This window comes from Pholcus phalangioides, unplaced genomic scaffold, assembly GCF_987345545.1.
Source record: "Pholcus phalangioides strain wild (caught in Gottingen) unplaced genomic scaffold, Ppha-v1.0 ptg000002l_1, whole genome shotgun sequence".
In the NCBI taxonomy this organism is placed as follows: Eukaryota; Metazoa; Arthropoda; class Arachnida; order Araneae; family Pholcidae; genus Pholcus; species Pholcus phalangioides.
Genome location: NW_028301595.1, coordinates 1,578,002 through 1,605,934, shown reverse-complemented (window position 1 = coordinate 1,605,934; position 27,933 = coordinate 1,578,002). Strand labels below are relative to the sequence as shown.

The 27,933-nt window shown below is 38.8% G+C and overlaps 1 protein-coding gene across 3 annotated transcripts in view; it reads right to left on the bottom strand.

The window, feature by feature from the left end:
• Window positions 1-4,340: 4,340 nt before the first annotated feature.
• Window positions 4,341-27,933, bottom strand: part of LOC149089046 (uncharacterized) — a 62,614-nt gene continuing 39,021 nt past the window's right edge. Inside the window, exons 1-2 of one of the 3 annotated variants that reach the window (XM_089236862.1) lie at window positions 11,869-12,121; window positions 4,358-6,830 (exon numbers count right to left, since the gene is read on the bottom strand). In XM_089236862.1, coding sequence (XP_089092988.1) covers window positions 5,607-6,449 — 843 coding nt within the window. In that variant the 5' untranslated portion in view covers window positions 6,450-6,830; window positions 11,869-12,121 and the 3' untranslated portion in view covers window positions 4,358-5,606. Of the gene's footprint in view, window positions 6,831-11,868; window positions 12,122-27,933 lie in introns of those variants that run through there. The other 2 variants (XM_089236857.1, XM_089236867.1) reach the window with 2 other exon arrangements.

The following is a 27,933-nucleotide window of genomic DNA, read 5'->3' as shown; positions in this document are numbered from 1 at the left end:
CAAATATTTTAGTGAAAAATTAAAGTATCGGAAGAAAATATTTTTATAATGAATGTTATCTTCATCCATTTCTGTTAATTTGAGATGCTGGGAAGGTTAGTAGCTTTGAAGGTAGATTTGAAGGTTAGTAGCTGAAAATTGCTATGAGCGATTCCTTATGCTCCCCAAACCCAATGTGCTCCCTCTAAAGGTCGATCTAGCTTACGCTAATGCTTGTGACCAGAGTGCAGGGTATTGTAATGTGGTAGGTCTTATCATGGTGCAACTTGGGTAACACAAATTCTACTACCAGTCATTGTACCGCTTATCTTTGTTTGGCGCAGCATAATGTTGATGAGGTGTGTGCACCTTTTGTGTGTGCACCAATAAAATAAAAACCAATCCGAAGGTTCATATGCATCCACGGATTGGTTGATGGCACATAACAACAAATCCGTAGAAAAAATATAATATTCGTTTATGGTGAAGTGCTGTTGTGAACTCTTTAAAATCACCCTCTACCCCCTTTGTTATAGCGATTCGACCGCACATGATATAAAAATGCTTATTTTCAGTTAAGTTTAGCCGACGAATGTGGGCGCGGTAGCCCAGGTCGATAAGATACTCACCTAAAGTACCAAAGGATGTTTAGAGGTGTCGCGAGCTCGATACCCGGTTCGTCCTTGTCAGAAACATTTCCTGACGCAAGGGTACAACAAAAACGGCGACAAGACCACAGGAAAAAATTGCTACCGCAAGCATTGAGGGGTTAGCGCACCAATTCCTCGACGACTATAAAAAACAAGCCTGCCGTTCGGAATCGGCACTAAATTGTAGGTTCCGGTCTAATTAGCCCTAATAGTGTGCAGAAAATGACCGTGGTGCGAAAAAAATGATCAATGATCAAACGAAATGACCGACGAATGTAGAATCACCCTATATTACATGTGAGAAACGTCAATGACCTGGAACCCATTCCTACCACCCACCTATCAAATAGAACTGTTAAAATTCTTCGACTAAATTAGCAACCGGATTAATGTGCTGCATGAAAAAACAATAACATATGATATTGGTTAATATTTTATAAGCAGTAATATTCGTTAAATTATCAAGTATGTTAATTATCAGTTGTTATTTGTGTGAGGTAAAAGAAAATTAGTAAAACACGCAAAGTATAAGCACCTTAGGCTTTCTGTGATTTGAATTATGAATAATACGGAAGCTAAAGACGGCTGCACTTTGCCAGTTATACTAACGTCGTTTTAACGTATACAAACAACAACTGTTAAAATTCCGAGGCAAATTTGATAATTCATCTAATATTATCGTTTATAAAATATTAATTAATATTATTTCTTTTTTTCATGGGGCATATTCATTAAAATCCGATCGCTAATTTCAATCGAAGAATTTTAACAGCTTTATTTCATTAGGTTCTAGTTCATTGATTTTCTCACATGTAATGTAATACTGTGCTGTATAATTGTTTCGAAGATTTTCTAGAAAGTATGTTTTTGCTGATGAAATTTTATGTTTATTCGTTTATTAGTTAAGGACAAAAGTATCTAAGAAAGGTACCATTTTTTTCATGGGGGAAAAGTTTGTACATTTAGAGTCCGGGAATGCTTCCTTGTATAAAGAGTTATTTTTGCTGCGCAGAAAACATTCCCTCTATTGTATACAGCAGCATGTTATTTTGTCATTCCACGCAAATATCGGAATTCTGTGAGGAGCAGAGAAACAGGTCTGTGCAGGTGAAATAAAGGTGTTCGGAAAAAAAGTTAAACTGTGCATTGCAGGTAAGAATAAAATTTTTCCTTTTCACCGCGAGCATCTCGGTGCTCATCCTTGGAAGGAGGCAGCCCCTTCGATGGGGCCCTCCTCTCAGGGGCGTAGCCAGAAATTTCGTTCGGGGGGAGGGACCACTTTCATTTCGGGGGGGGGGGACCAAAGTGACAGAGCAATGGATTTGGCCATCTTTTTCCCTTTTTTGGGTCATTTTCTCACATTTCGGGGGGGGGGGACGACCAGACCCCCAAGCCCCCCCCCCGCTACGCCCTTGCCTCCTCTGTAGTGAATTTATAGTGTAAAAAAAGGAGGTTTTTGTCCCGGGCCTACGTACTAGAGCAGTGCCAGCCCTACCCTTATAGGGGATCATAGTGCTCACTTAAACAATTGAAGAGAGATGCTTAATTTCATAATCAGGAGATATTCACCTAAAACTCAGATGAACACCTGTGTCTGGTGATGGTTATAATCAAATCTCGATTCGTGAATATGCCCATGGCCCCTCCACATCCCCTAACTAGGCTGAAATCTGGGCTGCTATGTCAGCTTCTTCACGTTCCCCCCCCCCCCTATTATGAATTTGTAGTGTGAAAAAAAAAATAGAATCGCTTCTGATGAGAATCATTCGGAGCCCCTGCCAGACCCACTTCCTTAGTAGGGACCATGCAGGGACCTCAGGTGAATAGAAAATAAGATCTGGCACAATTTATGACAATAAATATGTAAATTAAAAAGTGCTGCCTAGGCCCTCTGTCATTTTGCCCTGGGGCTATGATGTTGTTGGGACGGCAGTAGGGACACATTTTTTTGGAAAAATATTCAAATATTTGTTTGAGTTCTGTTGAACATTTTCATCATTATCAACAAGGGTTCAGCGGAACTGCATTATAACTATTGAGGGCATTGTGAGAAGCTTTTCACTTTGGAAACCCCTGATATAGGGAATAGATATAGATGTACAGAAATGGGCAATCAGAACATTCCGGAGCCAAACAGCATCACACTAGAGATTCTGCTGGTATTGTGTTGGCTGAAAGAGGCATTTGTCGGAAGATGAACAACAAATCCAAACTTGTGCTGGGGGGAATCGACTAAAGAAAAGAAAGTCAACTGGAAAAATGTTGATAAAGAGTGAAAAGATCCTTAACAAAAAAAAAAGGAACATAATTTTTTTTCATGAACCAGCTTCTGTAAAGATAGGTGGCACTTTTTGGAAGTGCAAGAGAAGAGTGTGTGTTGAGAGGAATTAGGCATTGAATAGCAGTTCGACACTGAGAAGTATTTCATTTACCTGCGCTTATTTATTCATTCGCAATTTCCCTTAAAAATTATCTCGATGTGTAAAAATTTTCGAGAGTGAAAACACCGTCATAATAAATCTGTCATAAAAATGCCGCCCCCTGTAATCATGCCGCTTCGTCAACTCATGCCTGGCGCGGACACTGCTTATAGTTATCTTTTATTCTGAATTTTTTTTTCCCACTAATATTTAATTTTTGTTCTTTTGTATTCAGTGTTAAACTGAACTGATACTGTAACCAGTATCATTTACCGATGTCTATTTTGTGTTGCAACTTTTGCAAATATTCTGTGAAATCAATTGAAATAAATAGATAAATAAAAATAAAAAATTAAATTAATAACCAATAAAAAACTCTCTTCTACTTGAAAGTCATCACTTTTGAACGAATTAAAACACGAGGAAAATTGTTTAATAGTTTTCTCTGGCGGCAATTATGTTTGATAGTTAATTATCGATTGGTTGTAGCTTATCAGTTACAAGATGTGTAGGAACTTGATGCCTTTGTGTGTTTCTCGAAACTTCTTTTCGTTTTCTCCTTCCTTTATAGTTCTGTTTACTATTTCTCATTTTGATTCTTCTTTCTGCTTCCCTCTTTTTCGGTTTACTCTTTGCTTTTTATGTTTACTTCTACGTTTCTTCTTATTCTTTTCTTTCGTTACATCTTTCTGATTTTCATCCTAATTTCGCCTTCTCTTTTTTATTTCCTAATTATTATTTCTATTTATTGCTTACGTTATTCTTTATATTTTCTTATTCTATTATTTATTATTATTTTTCATGCTTTATTCTTTCTTATTTAATTTCTTTAATTTTTCATCACTTCTCTATTTTTTTAAAATTCATTTTCGTTTCTCTGCATCCATTTTGTTTTTGATATTTCTATCTCTGTTTCTCCCTTTTATTGTTTTTAGATTTTTATTTGTACGTCTCTCCTTTTTTCATATTTGGTCACCCCTCCCCTCTTGTCTTTTCCTTCTATTTATTTCTATCCTTTACATTTTATATCTTCATTTTTCAATTATTCCATCTTCCTTTTCTCTCTATTATCTCTACTCTTTCTTTTTATTTCCCTATACCCATTTTTCCCCCTCTTAGAATCAACCCCAGAACTTTTATTTCTTTCTGACAATCTTTGCGAAACACCCTGTGTATGTAACAAATGGTTTTGACGAACGATACGTACATATGGATATGCACTAACTGTCTGTTGCGGCTTCGGAATATGTATAACTGTTTGTGAGCAGACACAAGAAAGAAACCAAAACTAAGATTTATATTCATTTTATTATTCATATCAATACTGTATATATTATGACATAAAATAACTCGATGGAACATATAACCAATAGATAATATAATATTTTAATTATGGCACATTAAACACTAAAAATTCTAAAACGTTTTACGTTAATTACGAAAGAATGCTCCGTAGTGTTTGATATTCAGTCATTTTGTCTTATCTCAGAAGAAACGCCGTAGCGAGCGTCAAGTTTGTTGCATGCACAAAATACAATTCTGGAACCTTATTGTTTCGCGATGGCTGATAAGCACTCCGGTCAGATTCAAACCGTCCATATAAATAAACGCATGCGTCTTATTCCATATTTTGAAAGACTAGCAATGGAGGGAAAAAATACGGGGTTAGTTGAATATGTAGCAGGTCTCCCCTTTTCTCAAGTTCAGAATGTCATTCATTACGATTAATTCAAAAAAAGCAAGAGTGCTCAACCTTTTGGAAAGTGCGGGTCACTTCGTTGATTTGAAAACGTGGGTGGGCCACTTTATTCATTGAAGAATGAATTTCGCGGATCACACAAGTGACTTGCAAATGCTCCGCGAGTCACTGAAGTGATCTAGAAATGTGCTGCGGTGTGTCACGGTCCACTCAAGTGATCTGGAAATGTGTCATAAGTGACTTAATGTGCCGCAAACCACTTAAGTGATCTGGAACTGTGCCATGGGCCACGTAAGTTATCTGAAAATGTGCCGTGAGCCACTTCAACGATCTGAAAGTGAGTCACGGTTCACTGAAGTGAACAGAAAATGTGCTGCGGGCTGCTTAAGTGATCTGTAAATTTGTCGTGGGCTGCTTAAGTGATTTGGAACTGTGCCGCGGCCACTTAATCGAAGTAAGAATGTGCCGCGGGTAACGTAAGTGATCTGGTAATATGCCGCTTAGTTTATCTTTACAAAATTAAGTTTGAGGTCGAGGGCCACATTTGGCCCGCAGATGATGGGTTGAGCATGTATGCCATAAAAACAACTTTAAAAATCTGGTCTGGCCTTCTGACTCACCCTGTATAATAATTGCGTTTCTTCTGCAGTGTACACTTTTGTTTTTCTCTGGCATGACCACGCCCTCCGAGCAATGAGCTTATATTGCAATAGCGACAGAGCCTGGTCGTGTCCGGTTCGTTTAGTTTAGTACTCCTTTGTTGTTCTTGGTCTAGAATTACTTAATTGAAGAATTTCCATACTTGACGTACTCGACCTGCTTGTACTGTAAAAACTGGCTTCGTGTTTTTCTCCTGCTCTAGTGTCTGTTGGACACTAGAGTCGCGAGGGTGTACAGCCTGTCCTTGTCATCGATGGCAACGTTTGTGACGTGCTGGAAGCAACAGGGCTTCGATATCTCGCACTTCATGGGGAGTCGGATGAGCTCCTTCTTGATCTTCTTGCCTTGTGAAGTGACGGAACGCCTCTTGCCCTTCTTGGTGTTGATCGCCAGGAGCGACAGGTTGCGCGGGTCGCCGATCAGTTGCTCGAGCTTTTCGAAGAAGACCATCGCTGCGCTGACAAGGTCGAAACGCAGGCCTATCGTTCTGCTGCGGTCCCAAGACGTGAACATGACGTGGAAAGTCGGTTCCTGGACCCGGTAATTCGTACGCCCGTTTATGACGTCCTTCCATAGTACGAACCCCGTGCCTTTCTCGGCCAGGATTATCTGGAGGAGCCTTTGCGATCTGGCACGGGTGTCGCCTTCGTCCAGCAGCAGGACGGGGACTCCGGTCCGGGCAAGTTCCCACTGGTTGGGACCCCTCCCGAAATAAAGGTTGCTCAAAGAGCGGCACACGAACACGGAGGTCTTGTGGCTTCGGAAAAAGGCCTCTATCTGAGAGACGTCTTCTTCCGTCAGGCCGCCATCTTTGCTCGTGAAACTACCGTTGCTGTTCGGCAATCCAGAGCTGTAAGACTTCGACGCGGTTTTCAAATTACGAACCTGATTGGCTAAGTTGTCGAGGACGTCGAAGCTCCGGTCTACGGCGTCTTCGTAGGAGGACGAGCTTCCGACCTCGTAATCGTGAAGGTGATTGTCGTACGATTTGGAAAGATAATTGTTTTTTTGATATCCACCGTTAACGTTCCTGTGGTACATCGTCGTTGATTGGTTCACAATGACGGCGCGTATGCTAGAATCATTGCAATATGGTGAGTAATCTGTTCCACTGGAATGAAAACATCACTGTATACACTGAAATTCCGGTTGCACCAATGATTGGCGGCACTTTTTGATGAAATAATCAGGTAATTTCCGTCACAAAAATGAGAAGAAATTGTGCGTCACAGTTTGAATCGCGATTCTTTCAACGGCTTTCCATACCACAACGCGGTTCTAGTTGATTACGCTTCAGCCATGCACCAGACCAATGAAAAGCTTCGAAGATAACGTCTTTGGTGTTGTTGGGTTGCGAATTCAAGCAAAGCCACGATGGCCGTCAATCTTTCTGAGAAATCTTCGCCTCTGATGGAATTTTCACTGAAATGAGAAGAAAGAAAAATAACAAGGAAATCAGAAAATAAATAGTACAAACATTCAAAAAAATTATAGTGTATATACATAACATAGACTTGGCTGAGAGTGGAGGGGGGGGGGGCTGCAGAGAAGAGTTAAGAGAGTGCTCTTGTTGGCACACAAGGCTTGAGCTAGAAGAAAGATTTGATTTCGCGAATATGTTTACTTGGAAGAGCACAAGTGTCGAGAGGATGTGATCGAAGTGTTCAAAATTTTCAACGGGATGGATAGTCCCAAAATCATTTTCGATACGTCAATAATGGATGTAAGGGGAAAGTTGGCCCCCTCTCGATAGGAGGCTCTAGGTTAGAGAGCAATGTAGGCATGTGTAGTGCTTTCAATGACTTTTTCGCGTCGGTTTTTAATGGAGATAATGATATTCGATATACGGGTGTTGCATGGGGTAATGAATCCCTCAACGATATTCAAGTAGAAGACGTGGAGGTCCTAAATCTTCTAAGAAATGTATGTGCAAGCAAAGCACCAGGACCAGATAATATCTATCCCAGGGTCCTCAGGGAATGTGCTAATGAATTGTTGGGGCCAGTGGCACAGATATACAGGAGTAGTATTGCTGAGGGTATCATCCCAAGGGATTGGAAACTTGCTAATGTTGTTCCGATATTTAATAAGGGTAGTAGAGAAACTGTGTCCAATTATCGTCCAGTGAGTTTGACGAGTTCCCTCTCGAAAATTTTGGAAATTATCATCAAAAGGCAGTTTGTGAAGTGGATAGACGAGAATAATGTATTGTCGGATAATCAGCATGGGTTCAGGAAGGGGAAGTCATGTGTAACTAACCTCCTTTGCTTCTATGATTACGTGACTAAGGCTTTGGGTAAGAGCAAAAATGTCGACGTTGTTTACCTTGATTTCCAGAAGGCATTCGATCGGGTCCAACATGGCAAACTCTTGAAGCGTTTACACGAGATTGGAATTGGGGGCAACTTGCTGAATTGGATAGAATCGTGGTTAAGAGATAGGTCGCAACGAGTTATGGTGAACGGGGAATTCTCTCGTTGGACAGACGTCACAAGTGGAGTTCCTCAGGGAAGTGTCCTTGGCCCCATACTTTTTTCACTTTTTATCGACAAACTCGATCAGGGTATCGATGGAATTACTAGCAAATTCGCAGATGATGTGAAGCTAATGGGGGTAATCGGGAATCAAAACGATAAGGAGCTGCTACAGACCAACTTAAACAGGATTGCAGCGTGGGCAAATGAACGGAGCATGACATTTAGCGTTGATAAGTGCATGGTCGCTCATTTTGGTTCGAACAACCCACGGTTCTCTTACGAGTTGAATGGTGTCACTATCCCGAATGCAACTAGGGTCACCGATTTGGGAATTCTCATTGACTAGCGGCTTAGGTTTTCTGAACATTGTCCAGCGGTGGTCAAAAAGTGGAATAGAATGCTTGGTCTCATTTTCAAAAAGGTCTCTTCGCGTTCTCCTAAAATTATTCTTCCGTTTTTTCGAGGCTTAGTTCGTCCTGGACTGGAGTATGCTGTAAGGTTTTGGAGACCATACCTACAGAGGGACATAGACTTGGTTGAAGGGGTGCAGAGAAGAGCTACGAGTGTCCTTATTGATACACGGGGCTTGAGTTGTGAAGAGAGACTTCATTTTTTGAATATGTTTACATTGAATGAACGCAGGTGTCCAGGAGATATGATCGAAGTGTTCAAAATTTTCAATGGGATGGATAGGATGGACCATGAACTTTTAGTGCACCGCCAATCGACTGTTTTTACAAGAGGACGCCAGTGTCGATTGGTGAGGGACAATGCCAGGTTATGGTGTCGCAGGGAATTTTTCTCTAATAGGGTTGTTAATAAATGGAATAGCTTACTTCCGCAGGTTGCGAATTCAAACACGATTGACACGTGTAAGAAGAAATATGATAAACCGAGAAGCTATTCATACTTAGAATAAGACAATCATAATATTTTTTATCGGCAGTGTGTTATATAGTATTAATTATTCGTTTTTTTCTTTCATGAAATATGCTTTTATATCGGCTTACTGTGTTTTAGTTGCATTTATGATATCCATATTTTTTACGGCATCTTTCAGCCACCTCGTGTGTGTGTGTGAGAGAGAGAAACATGCACGTTGATAATTTTGCGCACACAAGCAAACGCCATTTTGAATCGAGTTGAGGGCTGCAAGGAAATTGAGCAATCTGCCAGATGGGAAATAAGTTGTGTTATTTACTTCCTGACCGTAAGAAATGCTACAACGGTATTGATTCATTCCACATCTGCAAAATGCAAGATCCGAATGGCATCATCTCGAAGTATCTAAGTTCTCTCCAGTTTATACACTTAATTATTTCAATTTCGTTCTTTTTGTTGGGCCCACAAAGGGTACTGATTCTCGCAATGATTTAAAAATCGGGATCGTTGTATATAAATATAATTTTTATTTCATTTGGATCGCTGATTTATTCCCGAAGCTTCATTAGTATTGATCCTTTTCTCTCTCTCTCTCTCTCTCTCTCTCTCATCAGTTTTAAATGTAAAAAATATTCTAACGGTGTTAAACAGCAGTTGGTTTGTTCCCCGCATAAGCGAATGACCAGCTTGATCGGATATTGTGTGCTGGAACCATTAATATCCGTTTTAGCGGGTCCTGTAGTAGCTAATTTCATCGGATCAGGGTTTTTTTTTCCTTCTAGAAACGTAGGAAATAAATCGCAGCGTATATTGTTTATCTACGCAAGAAAAATTTACCAAATTATCGATTAAGTTTCAAGAAACTTCCGCGGTTATAAACAGTTTCCATTATCGAAAGTTTCCATTGAGCGATCTTCAAGGTACGCAACAATGAGTGACGCGTCCATTGATTTCGTATTCAAGGCACGACGCGACGTTCACGAATAATCCAGTCACTTTCGGAAGTAATTTCCTTTTGTTCTTGCTCAAAAAAAGACGTGATGGAAAGTGATTCGATCGCTTCTTTCTTTATTCTCATGTTGGTGACTACGTAGGCGGGTACAATGCATGTATATGTGCACTTTCACGAGGAAGTTTCGGTTCTAAACAACGAAAGGAAACAAGCGTATAAACGTGAAAGTCTGTTCGAGTCTCCGTCTTAAAACAGAAAAAAGACATAATAATACATTATAATCGTTTATCTTCTTTTCAGTTAAAGCAAAGAAAATACGCGGTTTCTTTCGATTTCGATCTTTAAGGCACCTGTTTTTTGCCTGTCATTTTTTTTTTTTTTTTTTAATTTAAAGAACCTTTTCATGCTTTTGTAAGAAAATTTATTTGCTTTTTTCCCTGTTCGTGGATGGAAAAAGTGTATAAGTCAGGCGTCTTCAACACATAGTCTGAGGGGCCACATTTGGCCCTCGGAGCTTTTTGTCGTGGCCCACCGGACATTTTCAGAAAATGGTTGAAAACATTGAAAAACAATGGATTCTAGATTAAATGAAAGAAATAATTTCCGAAGTGGTAAAGAACTCATTCTAGAATTACTGAAACAAATAATTTCAGAATTGGTGAACAAACAACTTATAAATCAATGAGAGAAATAATTTCGAAATTTATGATAGAAATTATTTCGCAATCAATAAAAGAATAATTGCATAATTACTGAAAGGAATGATTTCAAGATATATTGAGAAGAAATATAATTTCAGAATTACCGAAATGAAATAATTAAAGAATCCCTTGAAGTGTTTTCAGATAAAAATTAACCGAAAATTAATCAAAAATTTCAGAAATTTAGTGGAAAAAATAATTTAAGAACTAATCGAAATTGATAATTAACAAAAGAAATAATCTATATATATAAAATAACATGTCCTAACATCATCGCCGAGCCGAAACCACTGAAGCTATGAATATCAAATTTGGTCAATAATTTTGTTTCATGCCGTAAAGACTCACTAAGAAGGGTTTTTGAAATTCGACCCCGAAAGGGGTCATAAGGGGATTTAAATGTAACAAATAGAGAAATCACGCCAAACCGAAATCGCTGAAGTTGTAGTCATGAAACTTGGTCAGAAGTTTGATTTCATAACGTAAAGACCAACTAAAAATGGGGGGGGGGGGGTTTGGAAATTCAGTTTTTTCGGGAGTTTAGTTGCTACTACTAAACCACACCGCTGCACCTACGTAAATATTCCTCTGCGAAACTTCTATCAAACTGGTGCTCGTCGGAATGTGACGTACATGTGTTGTATACCATCGTCAAATACGTGTGGACACCATATGTAGTTGCCGGAGGTGATAATGACATTTAAATTGAAGTAGCTATTTATCCATAGTTAAATTTTATTTGACTCCACTAAGACTGTTCAATTCTAGATACGGTTAAATATACGGTTTATTAATTAGAAGAAACACACGGCACGTTAACACATATATACGAAATAATAATACACGGACACACAGTCAAAAGACATCTCTACTCTGCAAGAAACCAAAGCCTTCTCTGCCAAAAAGCGGAAGAGAGGCTAAGAAAAGGCGCGCGCACATAACGAGGTGTTGGCAGATTTATGCTATTCGAAACCAACACCTACACACTCTTGCCGACAGCATCGCCACAGTACTCCCCCACGAGTCCGAAGGACGTTAAGCTTGATAAGGTGTTACAAAACGGACTTTCCGTCCGGACCTCGTGACGAAGCCCTGTGGCGAGGCTGGGGCATTACATATAGATGATTTGCGAACATTAGATTCTTTGCATTCGAGAGAATTAAACAAAAATGCAGGTTTTAAACGATCAATAGAAATACACTTAGATTCATTATTGATACGCAAAGTAAAAAATTTATCAGTCCTATTCAAAACTTCATAAGGTCCTTGGTAAGGCTGCTGTAGCGAACGCCTTACAGTGTCAACCCTCACAAAAACGTGTGTGGATCTGGCCAAGTCCTTGTGCACAAAAATGTTTTTTGAGGAATGATTGGACAAAGGCGAAGGACGAAGCTTTGACATAGTCATACGCAAGTTCGTGACATAATCAGATTTTGAGGTGTGCTTACCGGAATCTTTGAAGAAGTCTCCTGGTAACCTCAGAGATGTTCCGTAGACCATGTCCGCCGGCGTAGCACCAAAATCAGGTTTGAAACTTGAGCGTATCCCGAGTAGAATGGTAGGAAGAACGTCAACCCATCTTTCAGTGGCGTGACACATGATGGCAGCTTTCAAGTCCCTGTGGAATCTCTCGATGGCTCCATTGCTTTGTGGGTGGTAAGCGGTAGTACGCACCCTGTCCACCCCCAGCAACTTCGCAAGAGATCGGAAGAGTTCAGATTCAAACTGAGAACCCCTGTCCGTAGTAATGCGTTCTGGAACGCCAAAACGGGAGATCCAATTCGACAGGAAAGCGAATGCCACAGTTTCAGCAGTCTGATCGGGTACAGGAATAGCTTCCGGCCATCTGGTGAATCGGTCACTGCAAGTCACAACGTAGCGATTTCCTTTACTTGGTGGAAGTGGACCCACGATGTCAATATGGACATGCGAGAACCTTGCGGAAGGTAATCCGAATGCACCAATAGGAGAATGTGTGTGACGACCAACTTTGGATCGCTGGCAATGGATGCAAGTTTTGCACCACTCTTTGCAGTCCCTTTCTAAAAATTTCCAGATGAATCGTCTGCGAACCATTTCAGTAGTAGCTTTGGCACCAGGGTGGGAGAGGTTGTGCACTGCATCAAAAATAGCGCGGCGAAACGTTGACGGTACGTAAGGTCTAATTGAACCAGTGGAAACATCACACTGTAGAGTGACTTCAGGAGAACCGAAAGTCATTGGTTTTAACTCGAGACCTGAGTCCATTTCACGAAGTAATCGCAATTCTTCCTCATCCTGAGCGCGAGCCATCTCGGCGAAATCGATACTAGGAGGTATTTCAATTTCCGATATTCTTGAAAATGCATCGGCTACCGCATTTCGATCGCCTGAAATGTGCTTGATACGGGTTGAAAATTGACTAATGAATTCTAGATGACGAATCTGCCTAGGTGAACATTTTTCACTTTTTTGGGAAAATGCATAGACCAATGGTTTGTGGTCTGTGAGAATTTCGAAGTCAGATCCCTCCAGCATATGTCGAAAATATTTAATTGCTGAATATATCGCTAGCAATTCTCGATCGTACGCACTGTATCTGCGTTCAGCTGAAGTTAGCTTACGCGAGAAGAATCCTAATGGCTGAGTTTGATCATTAACTGCTTGATTCAAAACTCCGCCAATCGCGAAATCAGACGCGTCGACAGCTAGAAGGAGATGCGCACTTGAAATAGGATGAGCCAATAGAGCAGCATTGGAAATCATTTCCTTGCATGACTCGAATGCAGATTTTGCTTCCTCAGACCAGACGATTTTTGTTTTATCCCGTTTTTGTTTGCCTTTAACTAGATCATGTAAACATGCTTGCGTAGAGGCAGCGTTTTTCATGAAACGATGATAAAAATTTATTAGTGCCAGAAAACGTCGCAGCTCATCGATTGTGTTGGGCAATGGATAGTCCAAAAGTGCGGTAACACGATCCGGCAACGGGGAAATGCCCTTTTCTGACACAAGATGACCTAAAAACTGAATTTCTTTGAGTCCAAATTGGCATTTGTCAGGATTGAGAACTAAACCGTATTCGCTTAGTCTCTTGAACAACACATCGAGATCTTGTTCATGCGACTTCTCATCAGCTGACGCAACAAGAATGTCGTCTAAGTAAACATAGCAGAAGTCGAGATCCGAGAGGATGCTGTCAACGAATCGTTGAAATGTTTGTGCGGCGTTCCTGAGCCCAAAGGTCATGAAAACATACTCAAAGAGACCGTGCGGTGTAATCACAGCCGTCTTGGGAATATCACTTTCTTTCACAGGAATCTGGTGGTATGCCTTTACAAGATCGAGTTTAGAAAATATTCTTTTTCCAGCCAGACCGAAAGAAAAGTCTTGAATATTGGGAATAGGATAACGATCAGGAGTAGTTACGGCATTCAACCGACGAAAATCACCACATATGCGCCAACCACCTGTCTTTTTTGGGACTAGGTGGATAGGGCTAGCCCAAGGGCTTTTGCTAGGACGAATGATGCCTTGCTTCAAAAGCAAGTTAAATTCTTTCTTGACGGCAAAAAGTTTTTCAGGAGAAAGACGTCTAGCCTTTGCGAAGACGGGAGGCCCTGATGTTTCGATGAAGTGGATAATGGCATGTGGTTTGGGTTGAGAATTTAAGACCGAACCAGTGAGATTTGGGAACTTGGTCAAAATTTTATGGTATGTAGTGGCACCAGAAACTGTAGTTAGACCGAGAGAAGGACCAGTGGTAACGACACCAAGAGAGTATAGAGTTTTCAAATTATCAACCAACCGGCGATTCTTGACATCAACAAGTAAACCGAATCTCTCCAAGAAATCGGCACCCAAAATAGGACTTGTGACGTCGGCCACTAAGAAATTGAATGAGAATATTCTCCTCAGTCCGAGATCAAGTTCAAAATGCTTAGTTCCATATGTGTGAATTTTAGTGCCATTAGCCGCATATAACGAAAGGTCGTCAGGCTTGGAAACTTTGGCAAGTGATTTAGGAAAACAGCTCACAGCTGCACCACTGTCAACAAGAAAACGAATTTTCGATTTTCTATCACAAATGAATAAGCGACTTTGAAAGTGGCAATCTCCGGCCGCCGCTGTAACAGGATTGCCCACTAGTTTTCCGAGTGTTGGCAAGGTGAAATGCAACGATGTGCTTTTTCACCATATCGAGCATGATACCAGCACAATTTGCGTCGATCGGAGCGATCTGAAGATTTTTTCCGCTCACGAGTTTTCGAATTGTTTCGCGACCGACCTCTGTATTGGTTTCGAGAACGAGAGAGCTCTTCGACTCGTGTAGCGAGCGATGCAATTTCTTTTTTAAGCTCATGCAACTCTGAAGAAGGCAGAGGAGGTTGAGACACCTGAGAAACGACAGCGTTGAAACTCGAAGCTTCTAATATGCGATCAGCTATCTGCGCTAAAGAGTCAAGAGGATCCCGACAAATCGACAAAATTTGTTGAACACTGACGGGTAATCTTTGCTGCCATAATGTGCTCAAAACATCATCACTGATTGTGTTATTCGACAAGTTTCGCATCTCACAAAGTAGCTGGGACGGTTTTTTGTCGCCTAGCTCGCACTCATGAAAAAGAGATTTCAAGCGAGCAGTTTCAGATTGAGCAAATCGGGAAAGAATACGTTTCTTTAGAGTCTCATATAAATCGTGTGAGGGAGGATTACGTACTAAATCACTCACGTAAGACAAGATTTTTGTGTCGAGAACGGAAATCACCGAATGAAACTTCGTCTTATCCGCGGTAATGCCTGCCGTGATAAACTGGGATTCCACTTGAAGGAACCATAAATCAACGTCGGCTTCCCAAAATGGAGGCGCACGGAATGAAACACGTGAGACTTCGGTTCCCGGAAGGGAAAGTTCAGTCTGACTAGCAGTTGCTTGCGGATTTGCCATAGCGAAAGAATGAAGACGGCAATAGTCCTACGAAAGAGAGAAATATTCACTCACCACGAAACTGAAATTAAAATCCACATTGCAGAGAGGTATTCATGATTCGTTGTAACGAATCCGATAGTCCTGAGTCACCAGTTTGTGGACACCATATGTAGTTGCCGGAGGTGATAATGACATTTAAATTGAAGTAGCTATTTATCCATAGTTAAATTTTATTTGACTCCACTAAGACTGTTCAATTCTAGATACGGTTAAATATACGGTTTATTAATTAGAAGAAACACACGGCACGTTAACACATATATACGAAATAATAATACACGGACACACAGTCAAAAGACATCTCTACTCTGCAAGAAACCAAAGCCTTCTCTGCCAAAAAGCGGAAGAGAGGCTAAGAAAAGGCGCGCGCACATAACGAGGTGTTGGCAGATTTATGCTATTCGAAACCAACACCTACGCACTCTTGCCGACAGCATCGCCACATACGTTTCTAAGCAGAGCATTGCCTGTTACGTGTTCCATAAGTACTGCCATCCGAATTCGGAAACGAACAACGCAGCAGTGTATTTTTTGTTTGTACCACATACTATGCGCGAGTTTTAAATGTTGTAGGCCTGATTGTTTCCTGCGAAGGAACTTCTTTTAAATAGGAAATCGCGCTCAGGCTGTATTTCAAGACTAGTATAATAAGCATTCACCCTTTTCATGGAAGCATTTTTAGAGGATCACACCACTAGCAGAAAGCAAAATTTATTGCCAATTAAACAAAGCTCATGAACAATCAAGTCCAAGTAAAACCTTAAAAGAAATATGGAAGCAGCATCTCTTAGATCAGGAGCCTTCAACACTTCAGACACGGCGGGTCACACTGAAACTTTCAACGAAGCCTGCGGGCCACCAACTCATGTAATTTAGTGTCATCTTAATAGGGGGGGGGGGGGTCAACGGGGCTCCGAGTTAAACTGGGACAAAAAACTAATTTCTTTCATTAATTTCAAAATTGATTTCTTTCACTAATTTCAAGATAAATCGTTTTTTCCAATGTTACCTTTTTCTGAAAATGATCGGCGGGTCACGACGAAATGCTACGAGGGCCAAATGCGGGCAGCAGGCCATACATTGAAGAAAAGGCCGTCTTAAGAGCATCATGGGCCCCCGGGCCAAGTGAGTTTTCTGAGGCCCTACCCGACTGAAAATGCTTGCCTACAAATCTACATGCTTACCCTCGAAATTTCAATCAGATCTCATTTTTGTGATGTCCCTTCTTCTCCTAACGCCCCCAGGCTCATGCGTTAAGACGGCGATGGTTGAAGACACCCCCCCCCCCTCCCCGTCCTAAAGATCGAAGATTCTTTAGGAGGTGCTGATTGGAGCCCCGTGTGTAAACAAACCTTCACCCATACAGACCAGAATAGCAAAAAAAACCTGAAAACCCTATTCAATTAATTTCACTTTCAACCACCCAGAAGCCATCAGAAATAAACCCCTCGTACAAAATTTCATCGTTTATTCATGGGATTTTTTGATGGGGGAGGAGGGGGAATTTTCTCTCCCTCACCCATATAAAAAAACACAAAATGCCAAATGCAACGGCTAAAAAAAAGCATCCAAGTGCAGTAAATAATTGCATCGCTGAACGAAGTCAAGTCTGTAATGGGAAAGGATGCGAAGGTGCGTATAATACGTATAAAATATTATATTGAAAAGCCTACTGACACACCCTTCAAGGTTATTCTTGCTGGTCACCCTCCTGTACTAGATTCCCATTCGATCCCATTACTGTTATACACCTCCCCCAAAAGAAAATGGTCTGGACCTTTAAGGTGAGTATTCATCTCTAAAAAAAAGACGATAATAATAATATATAAGCATTTTATATATTACACTAAAGGCCTAGGAAAGTCGGCACTAGGTGAAATTTATTCCAAGGGAATAGGAGCGGCCAATTTTATTCATTTTTTTATATATATACTGCTTACAGGTTATTCTTGTGAGTAAAAAAGAAAAAAGCATGATATAATAGTGCTCGGAATTATATAGCATAAATTGAAGGCTTTGCTGCAACCATTAATTTCAATGTTTTGTCCCGGATCTAGAAATACGTATATCAATACCTATCTTTTACTATTTTTGTGTTCGCGGAACAACCAAGACCATTTTTTTTTCTTTCCATCTGTAAATTCAATATTTTCATTAGTTTATGTTTCAGATACTTTTATATTGAATATACAGGGTGTCCCATAAATTCGCGAATGGTTCAGAAACTCATAAAAGTTGAAGTAATTGGTAAACGTATTTGAATGCAGTTTGAGAAAAATTTATTCTCACAAAAAGGGGTTTTTTGGTTCAGAAAAAAAAATTAGTTCGGTTTTTTGTTGGTAGAGTACGCTGCGCGAAAGTGAGGGAGTAGTCATATGACCTGAACCTTTCTGTAATCTCTTCTGTGCCCGAAACGTTCGTGAAGCTGCAGATTCGTGGCTGAGGTAAAACAAGTTCTACAACAGCGCTCTATATACTTTACAAATATCAACACTACAATGAAAACCTCATGTAAGTGCCAGTGACAGGAAAATTTAGAAACGAGCTGTTGATCGTACACAACGCATTTTATAGGATTCTGATTTGCATATTAACGTGATTTTCTTCCGTGTAGCGCCCTCGATCGACAAAAAATGCAACTAAATTTTTTTCTGTACCAAAAAAAAGAAAAAAACCCTTCGTGAGACTTACTCTTGGATAAAGTATTATATTGGTGAAGTTGTTTCACCTCAGCCACGAATCACTGGCTGAAGTTTCACGTACGGTTCGGACACAAAAGAGTATGAAGGAAGGTTCAATTTTTTTCAATCACTCTTGCCTCAGCGCCCTCTATCGACAAAAAAATCGAACTGATTTTTTTTTTTTCCCCTGTACCAAAAAAAAATCCCTCTTCGGGAAAAACTTTTCTGCAATATACCAATGTTTTTAATTTTTATGAATTTTTAAACTATTTAGGAATTTAAGAGACACCCTGTGTTTTTTCAAAAGCGAATAACTATGAATTAAATATTTATATTCAGTTATGATACATCAGTTATACATATCCAAGATCTGTCTTCGCCATATGGCCCTCGGAGCTCTTTGCCATGACCTCCGCCGATCATTTTCAGGAAATAGTTGAAATCATTGAAAAACGATTAACTCTAGAGTAAATGAAAGATAATTCTAAAATACGCGAAGAGAGAGAGAAATAATTCTAGAATGAACTGATGAAAACTCGGGATTATATAATAGAAAGACATAATTCCACAATTGATGAAAATTCAAAATTACTGAAACAAATAATTTTAGAGAGAGAGAGAGAGAATTAGTGAAAAAAAACAACAACTTATAAATATCACAATGAGAGAAGTAATTTCGTAATTTATGATGGAATTTATTTCAAGATATATTGAGAAGGAAAATAATTTCAGAATTACCGAAATTAACAATTAAAGAATCATTTCAAGTGATTTCAGATTAAAATTAATCTCAGAATTAATTAATTTGATCAGTAATTAACCAAAAACCCTTTTCGAAAAAAATTAGTGAAAAAATTATTTAACAACTAATCGAAATTGATAATTAACAAAAAATAATAATTTCAGAATAAATGAAAGTCTTCAATCAATTTTTGTCCCTGTTTAGCTCGGCCCCCCCCCTTATTGAGTTGGTAACCCGCGGGATTCCGAAAGGTTGAAGACTCATGATCTATATCAACTATATAGTAAATAATAATAAAAATGTATATACATATGTGTTACGGTGAAAAAAAAGTGATAAATGCTGTTATTATGCATAGTTACCAAACATCTTGGTAAATTTTATAACTTTCCTTATGTTAATCACTTTTTACCAGTGATTATGCATAGTTTCCAAGCGTCATTGGGAAATTTAATAAATAAGCACTAAAAAAACTCACTTTTACTGACGATTATACATAATACCCAAGCGTTACGTCGATGGTAAACATAATAAATCGTACTATATGATATACTATACATGATAATTCATACGTGCATTGTATCATTATATCGGGACAACTGTATTCATCACACGTAATAGACTTATTTGGAATGTTTTTCATATTTATCAAATTTACCAACGATACTTGGTTATTATGCATAATCTCCGGTAAAAGTGATGTTTCCAGTATTTATCAAATTTACCAACGACGCTTGTGTGCGTTTTATGCATATTCGCCGATAAAAGTGATAAATTTACCAAATTTACAAGAAGATTGGTAGTATGCATAATAACCACCCTTTATGAAAATATGAGTTAGGATTCAGAGGGGCATAGCTGATGACGAAATTTTGCTGACAAGGGGGGAGGGGGTCAGCGTTTTGCTGACTTTTGCTGACGGGGAGGGGTCAAAAATGGCTAAAAATTTGCTTACGTAATACTTGAACGGCTCTTATATGTATAATATAACCAGTTTATCACATTCACCGTAACATATACACTGAAGAGCCAAAAAAACTGGTAAACCTGCCTAATATCGTGTAGAGCCCCCGCCAGCCCGCAGAAGTGCCGCAACACGACGTGGCATGGACTCGACTAATGTCTGAAGTAGTGCTGGAGGTAATTGACACCATGAATCCTGCAGAGCTGCCCATAAATCCGTAAGAGTAAGAGGGGGTGGAGATCTCTTCTGAACAGCACGTTGCAAGGCATCCCAGATATGTTCAATAATGTTCATGTCTGGGGATTTAGGTGGGCAGCGGAAGTGTCTAAAGTCAGAAGAGTGTTCCTGAAGCCACTTTGTAGAAATTCTGGACGTGTGGGGTGTCGCATTGTCCTGCTGAAATTGTCCAAGTCCGTCGGAATGCACAATGGACATGAATGGGTGCAGGTGATCAGACAGGATGCTTACGTACCTGTCACCTGTCAGAGTCGTATCTAGACGTATCAGGGGTCCTATATCACGCTAACTGCACACGCCCCATACCATCACAGAGCCTCCACCAGCTTGAACAGTCCCCTGTTGACATGTAGGGTCCATGGATTCATGAGGTTGTCTCCATACCCGTACACGTTCATCAGCTCGAAGCAATTGGAACCGAGACTCGTCAGACCAGGCAACGTGTTTCCAGTCCTCAACAGTCCAATGTCGGTGTTGTCGGGCCAACACCTTCTAGAGCAAGCTAGAGCCTTCTGCTTTAGAAGGTATTGGTCGGGCCCAGGCGAGGCCTAAAGCTTTGTGTCGTGCAGTCATTAAGGGTACACGAGTGGGCCTTCGGCTCCGAAAGCCCATATCGATGATGTTTCGTTGAATGGTTCGCACTGACACTTGTTGATGGCCCAGCATTGAAATCTGCAGCAATTTGCGGAAGGGATGCACGTCTGTCACGTTTAATGATTCTCGTTGGTCCCGTTCTTGCATGATCTTTTTCCGGCCGCAGCGATGTCGTAGATTAAATATTTTACCGGATTCCCGATATTCACGGTGCACTCGTGAAATGGTCGTACGTGAAAATCCAAATTTCATTGCTACCTCGGAGATGCTATGTCCCATCTCTCGTGCGCCGACTATAACACCACGTTCAAACTCACTTAAATCTCGATAACCTGCCATTGTAGCAGCAGTAACCGATCTAACAACTATGCCAGACACTTGTGTTATATAGGCATTGCCGACAGCAGCGCCGTACTCTGATTGGTTCCATATCTCTTTATTTGCATACGCATGCCTGTACCAGTTTTTTTGGCTCTTCAGTTTATGTATCTTTAGTCTATGGTATAGAAGGTTTCAAAAATGATTGTGCCTTCTATGGGCCCCATGGCAGACTTTTTTCTTATGGCCTTCTTGAAAGGGCCGTAATAATGCAAAATAAGTATGAATTTTTTTGTGGGGGGGGGGGGCATTCAATTCAAGGCCATTCTTGCACCAGCCTAATAACGGGTCTGGCACTCAAGTTGGCATTGATGAGAAAAGTGGATTAAATATATCCCGAATATATTAAATATACAATATTCGGGACGACCGAATATTGTATATTTAATGCGAAAAAAATATTGAACATATGGTCACCGAATGTGTGAAGGTATTACTGTGGAGCAGCGTTTCTCAACCTGTGGTCCGCGACGATGGCATAGGTGGTCTGCAGGCAGATTTGATAAAATTCTGAACCCGTTGTAATGGATATCAGTAATATCCGTATCGGACTGTGACGTGCATTGTGCTTACCACAGAGATTTATTTTTCATTGTTCTGTGTTTTCCAGTGTTATATAACTGATCTATAGTATATATAACTGATGTTCCCCCCCCCCCACCCTTTTCATACATATGTACCTGGACTGTGACGTGCATTGTGCTTCCACAAATGTTTAATTTTCACATTATTTTGTGGTTACTATATATATTTTAATTCCCGCCCCCCTCCCCCCCCCCATGTACTTTGAAAAAGTGTTCTCATGTTTGATCGGGTAGGGTGGATGGATTTGATGGGCTGGGGAAGGTGTTGCCACTTTTCCAACAGATACCCTTTACGTTAGAGGTTCCGTAAGGAATATTAGCGTGGGTATCTGTCTGGTAGCTCAAGTTCAAGTAATATCCATATGGGTTCAAATAAATTATACCTTCATACCCAAGTCTACCATACATCATTGAGGAGAATGCACGAAAAACGGCGATCTTGAATACGGGGCATCACTAAATTTTGGAAAAAAATTGCAATTTATTGCTTTAAATGTAATTCGCTGATTACTGCTAAAATTGCTGACGGTTTTGGAAATAAAGAGCTGCTACGGATCCTACTAAACCAAAATGTATTTGACGAAAAATATTCAAATAATCTGATGACCATATTTCGTCGAGAAAAGTATAATTCGATTAACCGAGATCTTAAATAATAATAATCGGTAAAATACAGGACGTCGCTAATTATCGTCAAAAACATTGTCAAAGAAGCAGGCACAATCACCAATCGCAGTTAAAATTCAAAAAAAAAAAATTGAAGACAAAAGTTAAACCAGACAAATATGTGACATGAATATTTATAATTTCTGCCATAATTATCATATAATTTATACTGTATTATGGATACGGTGTATGTGTGCATTTGGTAAATATTACAAATTAGAGTAAGTATCGTTGAAGAAACAAAACAACAGTATGGGGAAAAAATCGGAACAACGAAAGTTACAGGAATGCCCCGTAATACGGGACACAAGTGGTCCGTCAAATACAGTAAAACCTCGGTAAATCGTCGCTCCGGTTAAGTTGTCATTTTTGTTCGGTCTCGCCTGGTTTCCATAGATAGCAATGTTACTAAACCCTCGGTTACTCATCGCTAATTTCGGTTAACTCGTCACTAAGGAAAAGTTTGAGAGAGAGAGGAACAGATGATTTTTCTATGGCTTCCTTTGAGGAAAAAGCTTGATAACAACAACACTGCTATATGTTGGAAAGTGATCATAAAAGCCGTTATATACCAAAACGGAACAGCTGAAACAAAGAGAGTGACACCGTGGAAGTTAATTTTCCCACTAAAAAGACGGAAGGTCTTGAAGCATTGAGGACTGTTCGAGCTGCACCTGATATATTCTTGCATGCCCCCCCCCCCCATTAATCTGAGGGCATCCGTTTGAGTAAAATATCTTAGTTGATAAACTAGACATTTTTTCTCCAGTTGAGAAGGCTCTCTAATGTCTGTTTTACCCTGTCCAGGGATCCCTCAAGTCAAAATTTGGCAACGTGTTCGAGATTATATTTATACCATGAACTACTGATAAAAATTTGAATCACTAAAATTAAATGTGTCATGCACATATAAAATCAGTGTTTACTAAATTGTGTTGAAGATAAATGCTAACCTGCTCTGATTTTGCTCTTTCTGACATTTGCTCTGACCAGTCAGTGTAAATTTAAAAAAAAATACAGGTGTAAATCGTAAGTTTACCAGTGTATTTTACCAAAATACAGTAAGTTGAATACTAAACACTTATAAAGTTCAAAAATTCGTTTATTCCTTTTATTGTCTATACATTTTATTAACACTGTAATTTTAATTCCTATTTTGATATAAATGGTGTTTTATTTTAAATTTATAAACATTGAAACACTGACGGCACTTCGTTTAAGTCGTCGCTCCGCTTAAGCCGTCGTAATTTCTCGATAACTTGAGTGACGATTTATCGAGGTTTTACTGCAGTTTCAGGCATTTTGCTGGTCCTTGTTTTGATGAAGGTTGAGAAACACTGCCGTGGAGAGAGGATAATATAGCGAAACATTAAATCTCAGATAAACAGTTTCTTGAATTAATGTAATCGAACTTGTAAGATAGCAAATTTAGATGCCATTTCCGCAAAAGGGGTGATTTATTCGTCCACTATTTCCGGTTTCGTTGCTGTCATTATCTATGATCGCCATCATAGTAATGCTGGCGATAATAATAAAGCTCTAAACACACGACCCCGTTTCAAAGTGATTATGTGTTAGGGAAAAATATACAACATGGAAAATGTAGAAGGCATTTTCTTGTCTTTTTCGAAATCTTTTTTAATGTTCCTTTTTTATTCGCTATTCATTTTCTTTTATAATGTTACATATTAATACGTACTTATTTATGAGAACACAATGTTGTGCCCTCTTTTTTCGCGAGGGCTTTTTTTTCTCCCAACATTGTGATACGGTTAAGCTTTCGGTTCGTGTAACCGTGGCCTGTTCTTTTCCCAAGTTCACGAAAATACAATGGGTTCTCGGATCGGTCAAGGACTTTTTATTTTAATGAGAAGGCCTTAAATCTAATTGTTAGTGAGGCTAAATCTGCCTTCGTTTTTTTCTAACACGTCCAAACTGCTTTGTGTGTGTCTTAATTCTGAAACAGTTGAAGATTCGGGACAAATTTCACGGTATCTTCTTTCGCGAGGGAATTTCCAACAATGCATTTAAAAGTGATCTTTCAAACAATGAGTTTAAAAGCGATCTTTCCAAAGACAAAATTCGCCTCTCTCTTTTCATTCTAACATTTTCAAAATGTTGGTTATCTTCGAGGATTGCCTCTCCAGATAGTGGCATAAAACAGTTGGCCTCCATAAGCAATTATTGTCCGAAATGCTCCAATAATAATGGCTGTCTTTGGAAATGCAGCAAAAAAATACCCAAAAAATACAAATGTTTTTCAAACAATACATTCTCAAAGATAGAATTTTATTTTTGATGGGTGGTTTTAATCAGGTTTGAATATGATTTTTTATGTTAAAGAAGTGTTTCGAAAAAATGATAGTTCCAGCAATACTCTTCCTGACAATGTGTTTGTTGCATTGGCATTTTCAACAATGCATTAAAAAATGATCTTTCAAACAAAACATTTAAAAATGATCTTTCAAACAAAACATTTAAAAATGATCTTTCAAACAAAACATTTAAAAATGATCTTTCAAACAAAACATTTAAAAATGATCTTTCAAACAAAACATTTAAAAATGATCTTTCAAACAAAACATTTAAAAATGATCCTATCGACAATACATTCAAAAGAAAATATTCCAATATTAATGGATGTCTTTAGAAATACAGTGTTACCAAAAAATAAAATGATTTTTTCATACAATACATCCTCAAAGGTGGACTTTTTTTGATGATTTTTAACGAGTTAAAATATTTTTTTATATTGAAGAAAGAGAAGTGTTTCACAACAATGATCGTTCCAACAATAGTATTTGTTGCAATAGTCTTCCCAACAATAGTATTTGTTGCAATAGTCTTCCCAACAATAGTATTTGTTGCAATAGTCTTCCCAACAATAGTATTTGTTGCAATAGTCTTCCCAACAATAGTATTTGTTGCAATAGTCTTCCCAACAATAGTATTTGTTGCAATAGTCTTCCCAACAATGTATTTGTCATAGCATCGTTTCCAACAATACATCGGAAAGTGATCTTTAAACCAATACATTTAAAAGTGAACTATCCAACAATGCATTTAAAAGTGAACTATCCAACAATGCATTTAAAAGTGAACTATCCAACAATGCATTTAAAAGTGAACTATCCAACAATGCATTTAAAAGTGAACTATCCAACAATGCATTTAAAAGTGAACTATCCTACAATGAATTTAAAAGTGAACTATCCACCAATGCATTTAAAAGTGAACTATCCTACAATGAATTTAAAAGTGAACTATCCAACAATGCATTTAAAAGTGAACTATCCAACAATGCATTTAAAAGTGAACTATCCAACAATGCATTTAAAAGTGAACTATCCAACAATGCATTTAAAAGTGAACTATCCAACAATGCATTTAAAAGTGAACTATCCTACAATGAATTTAAAAGTGAACTATCCACCAATGCATTTAAAAGTGAACTATCCTACAATGAATTTAAAAGTGAACTATCCACCAATGCATTTAAAAGTGAACTATCCTACAATGAATTTAAAAGTGAACTATCCAACAATGCATTTAAAAGTGAACTATCCAACAATGCATTTAAAAGTGAACTATCCAACAATGCATTTAAAAGTGAACTATCCAACAATGCATTTAAAAGTGAACTATCCAACAATGCATTTAAAAGTGAACTATCCTACAATGAATTTAAAAGTGAACTATCCACCAATGCATTTAAAAGTGAACTATCCTACAATGAATTTAAAAGTGAACTATCCAACAATGCATTTAAAAGTGAACCAACAATATTTCTAAAATGATGCATTTAAAAATTATCTTGAAAATGATGCATTTAAAAATTATCTTGAAAATGATGCATTTAAAAATTATCTTTAAAATGATGCATTTAAAAATTACCTTTAAAATGATACATTTAAAAATTATATTTTCAACAATGCTTTGAAAAGTGATCCCAACAATGTATTCAAAGGTGATCTTTCCTATAATGTATTAAAAGTGATCTTTCCTACAATGTATTAAAAGTGATCTTTCCTATAATGTATTAAAAGTGATCTTTCGGACAATATAACCTTCAAAAGTTTTCTTTCCATCAATTCATTTGCAAGTGATTAAAAGAAGTGGAAAAATTAAACTTTGAAATCGGCTATGGCTCGGTTTTACTGCATGACGTCAGGATCCGGTCGTAAAGAAACAATGTTCTAGAGGCCTTCGGAATGTCTTTAGTTATGGAATCAGACTTTGCAGAGCTCAAGCTCCACATGTAACATTTCTGAAAATGTGCAATTTTCGAATATGGTCCGAGAAACTCACTCTTCCCGATGTCTCGCCCACATCTGTGCCGGGCATCTTCAAAGGTTTAATCAATGTTTTGATCTCTGCAGCAAGCGAGAGGACTACTTAACCAATACATTCTAGAGCAGAAGGTATTGGCTCTAGAAGGTATTAACTTAACCCATGGTCTAACAGCACGGAAGTTGTATTTGTTTTATCGAACGCTGGCCATGAAAGCTGAAGACAATATTTCTGAGCGAGATTTAACGCGATTTAGGCGTGAAAGGGGTTCATCACGTTGAAATTCGTGCATAAAAACTATTTTTTTCGCAATTTTTGTAATTATTTTTCTCCTTCACCCCTGATTCAGGGAGTGCCCATAGGCAGCCTAGAGCCATTCCTTGCTGGTTTAATCTAGAGCCCCATAGAATATGGGTGTAAAGATACCTTCAGTTCGATCCTCACAAGCAGTCGATGGGAGAAAATATATTTTCCTTTTTTTTCTTTTTTTATTTGAAACTTTATTTAAAATATTTTCAAAAGATTTTGAAAAAAAAACTCTAAGATCTATCTTTTTGGAAAATATGAAAGAAAAATTCCAAAAACCTCCAATGATGTTCCAAAAAAAAATTAAAATTCAGGAGATGAGATATCAAAGACCTATCGCTCGCGAGCACCACAGTGTTCCCTGAAGCATCCAGAGTGCTCGATACTCGTGACCAATTTTCTGCTCGCGAGCACTTCATCATTGTCCCAATTAAACACCTTGTACAAATTGAATTCAAAGATTAAAATCATAATGATTTCAGGTATACGTCTGTCAAACTTTCCGTGAGAGTGCTCTTTTTTTGAATGATGGGTACAGGTAGTGCTCACTATTAGAAAAAGATTGAAGACCTCTGCTCTAAAAGGTTGAGCACCCTTGATCTACATCAGCATGTTAACCGCAATGATTCTCACATATATGAAAAATAATGATACCGCGATCTTTTCATGTCAATGGACTCATATTTATTGAACTTGAATGGGATTCAGAAGAATGGGAGGCCGGGACCAAAGAAGTAAAAAGACCTCCCATCCAGGAAACTAGAGAATAATGCTGTTCAAGAGCTCCAAACGGAATGATTACCCTCATCCCACTCTGAAATAAGACGCGCCTTTTGAATATTTGGAGTCGGGGGCGTAATCATTCGCCAAATTACGGCTATTTAGACCCGAGATAACAATCATCATAGTCATTAAAGTGCCTGCGATTTCTTCAAAACACTCAAGTTAATCTCGACCACACAGAGATTAACCACAAGATGATACTATTTCCACACGGTAATCGCGTTTTCAGGGCACCACCTGTTCCAACTCTTCAATTATTTCTTATGCATGGACCTGGTTGTGCATCATCCGTCCAAGAGATGAGACAGGTGGATAACA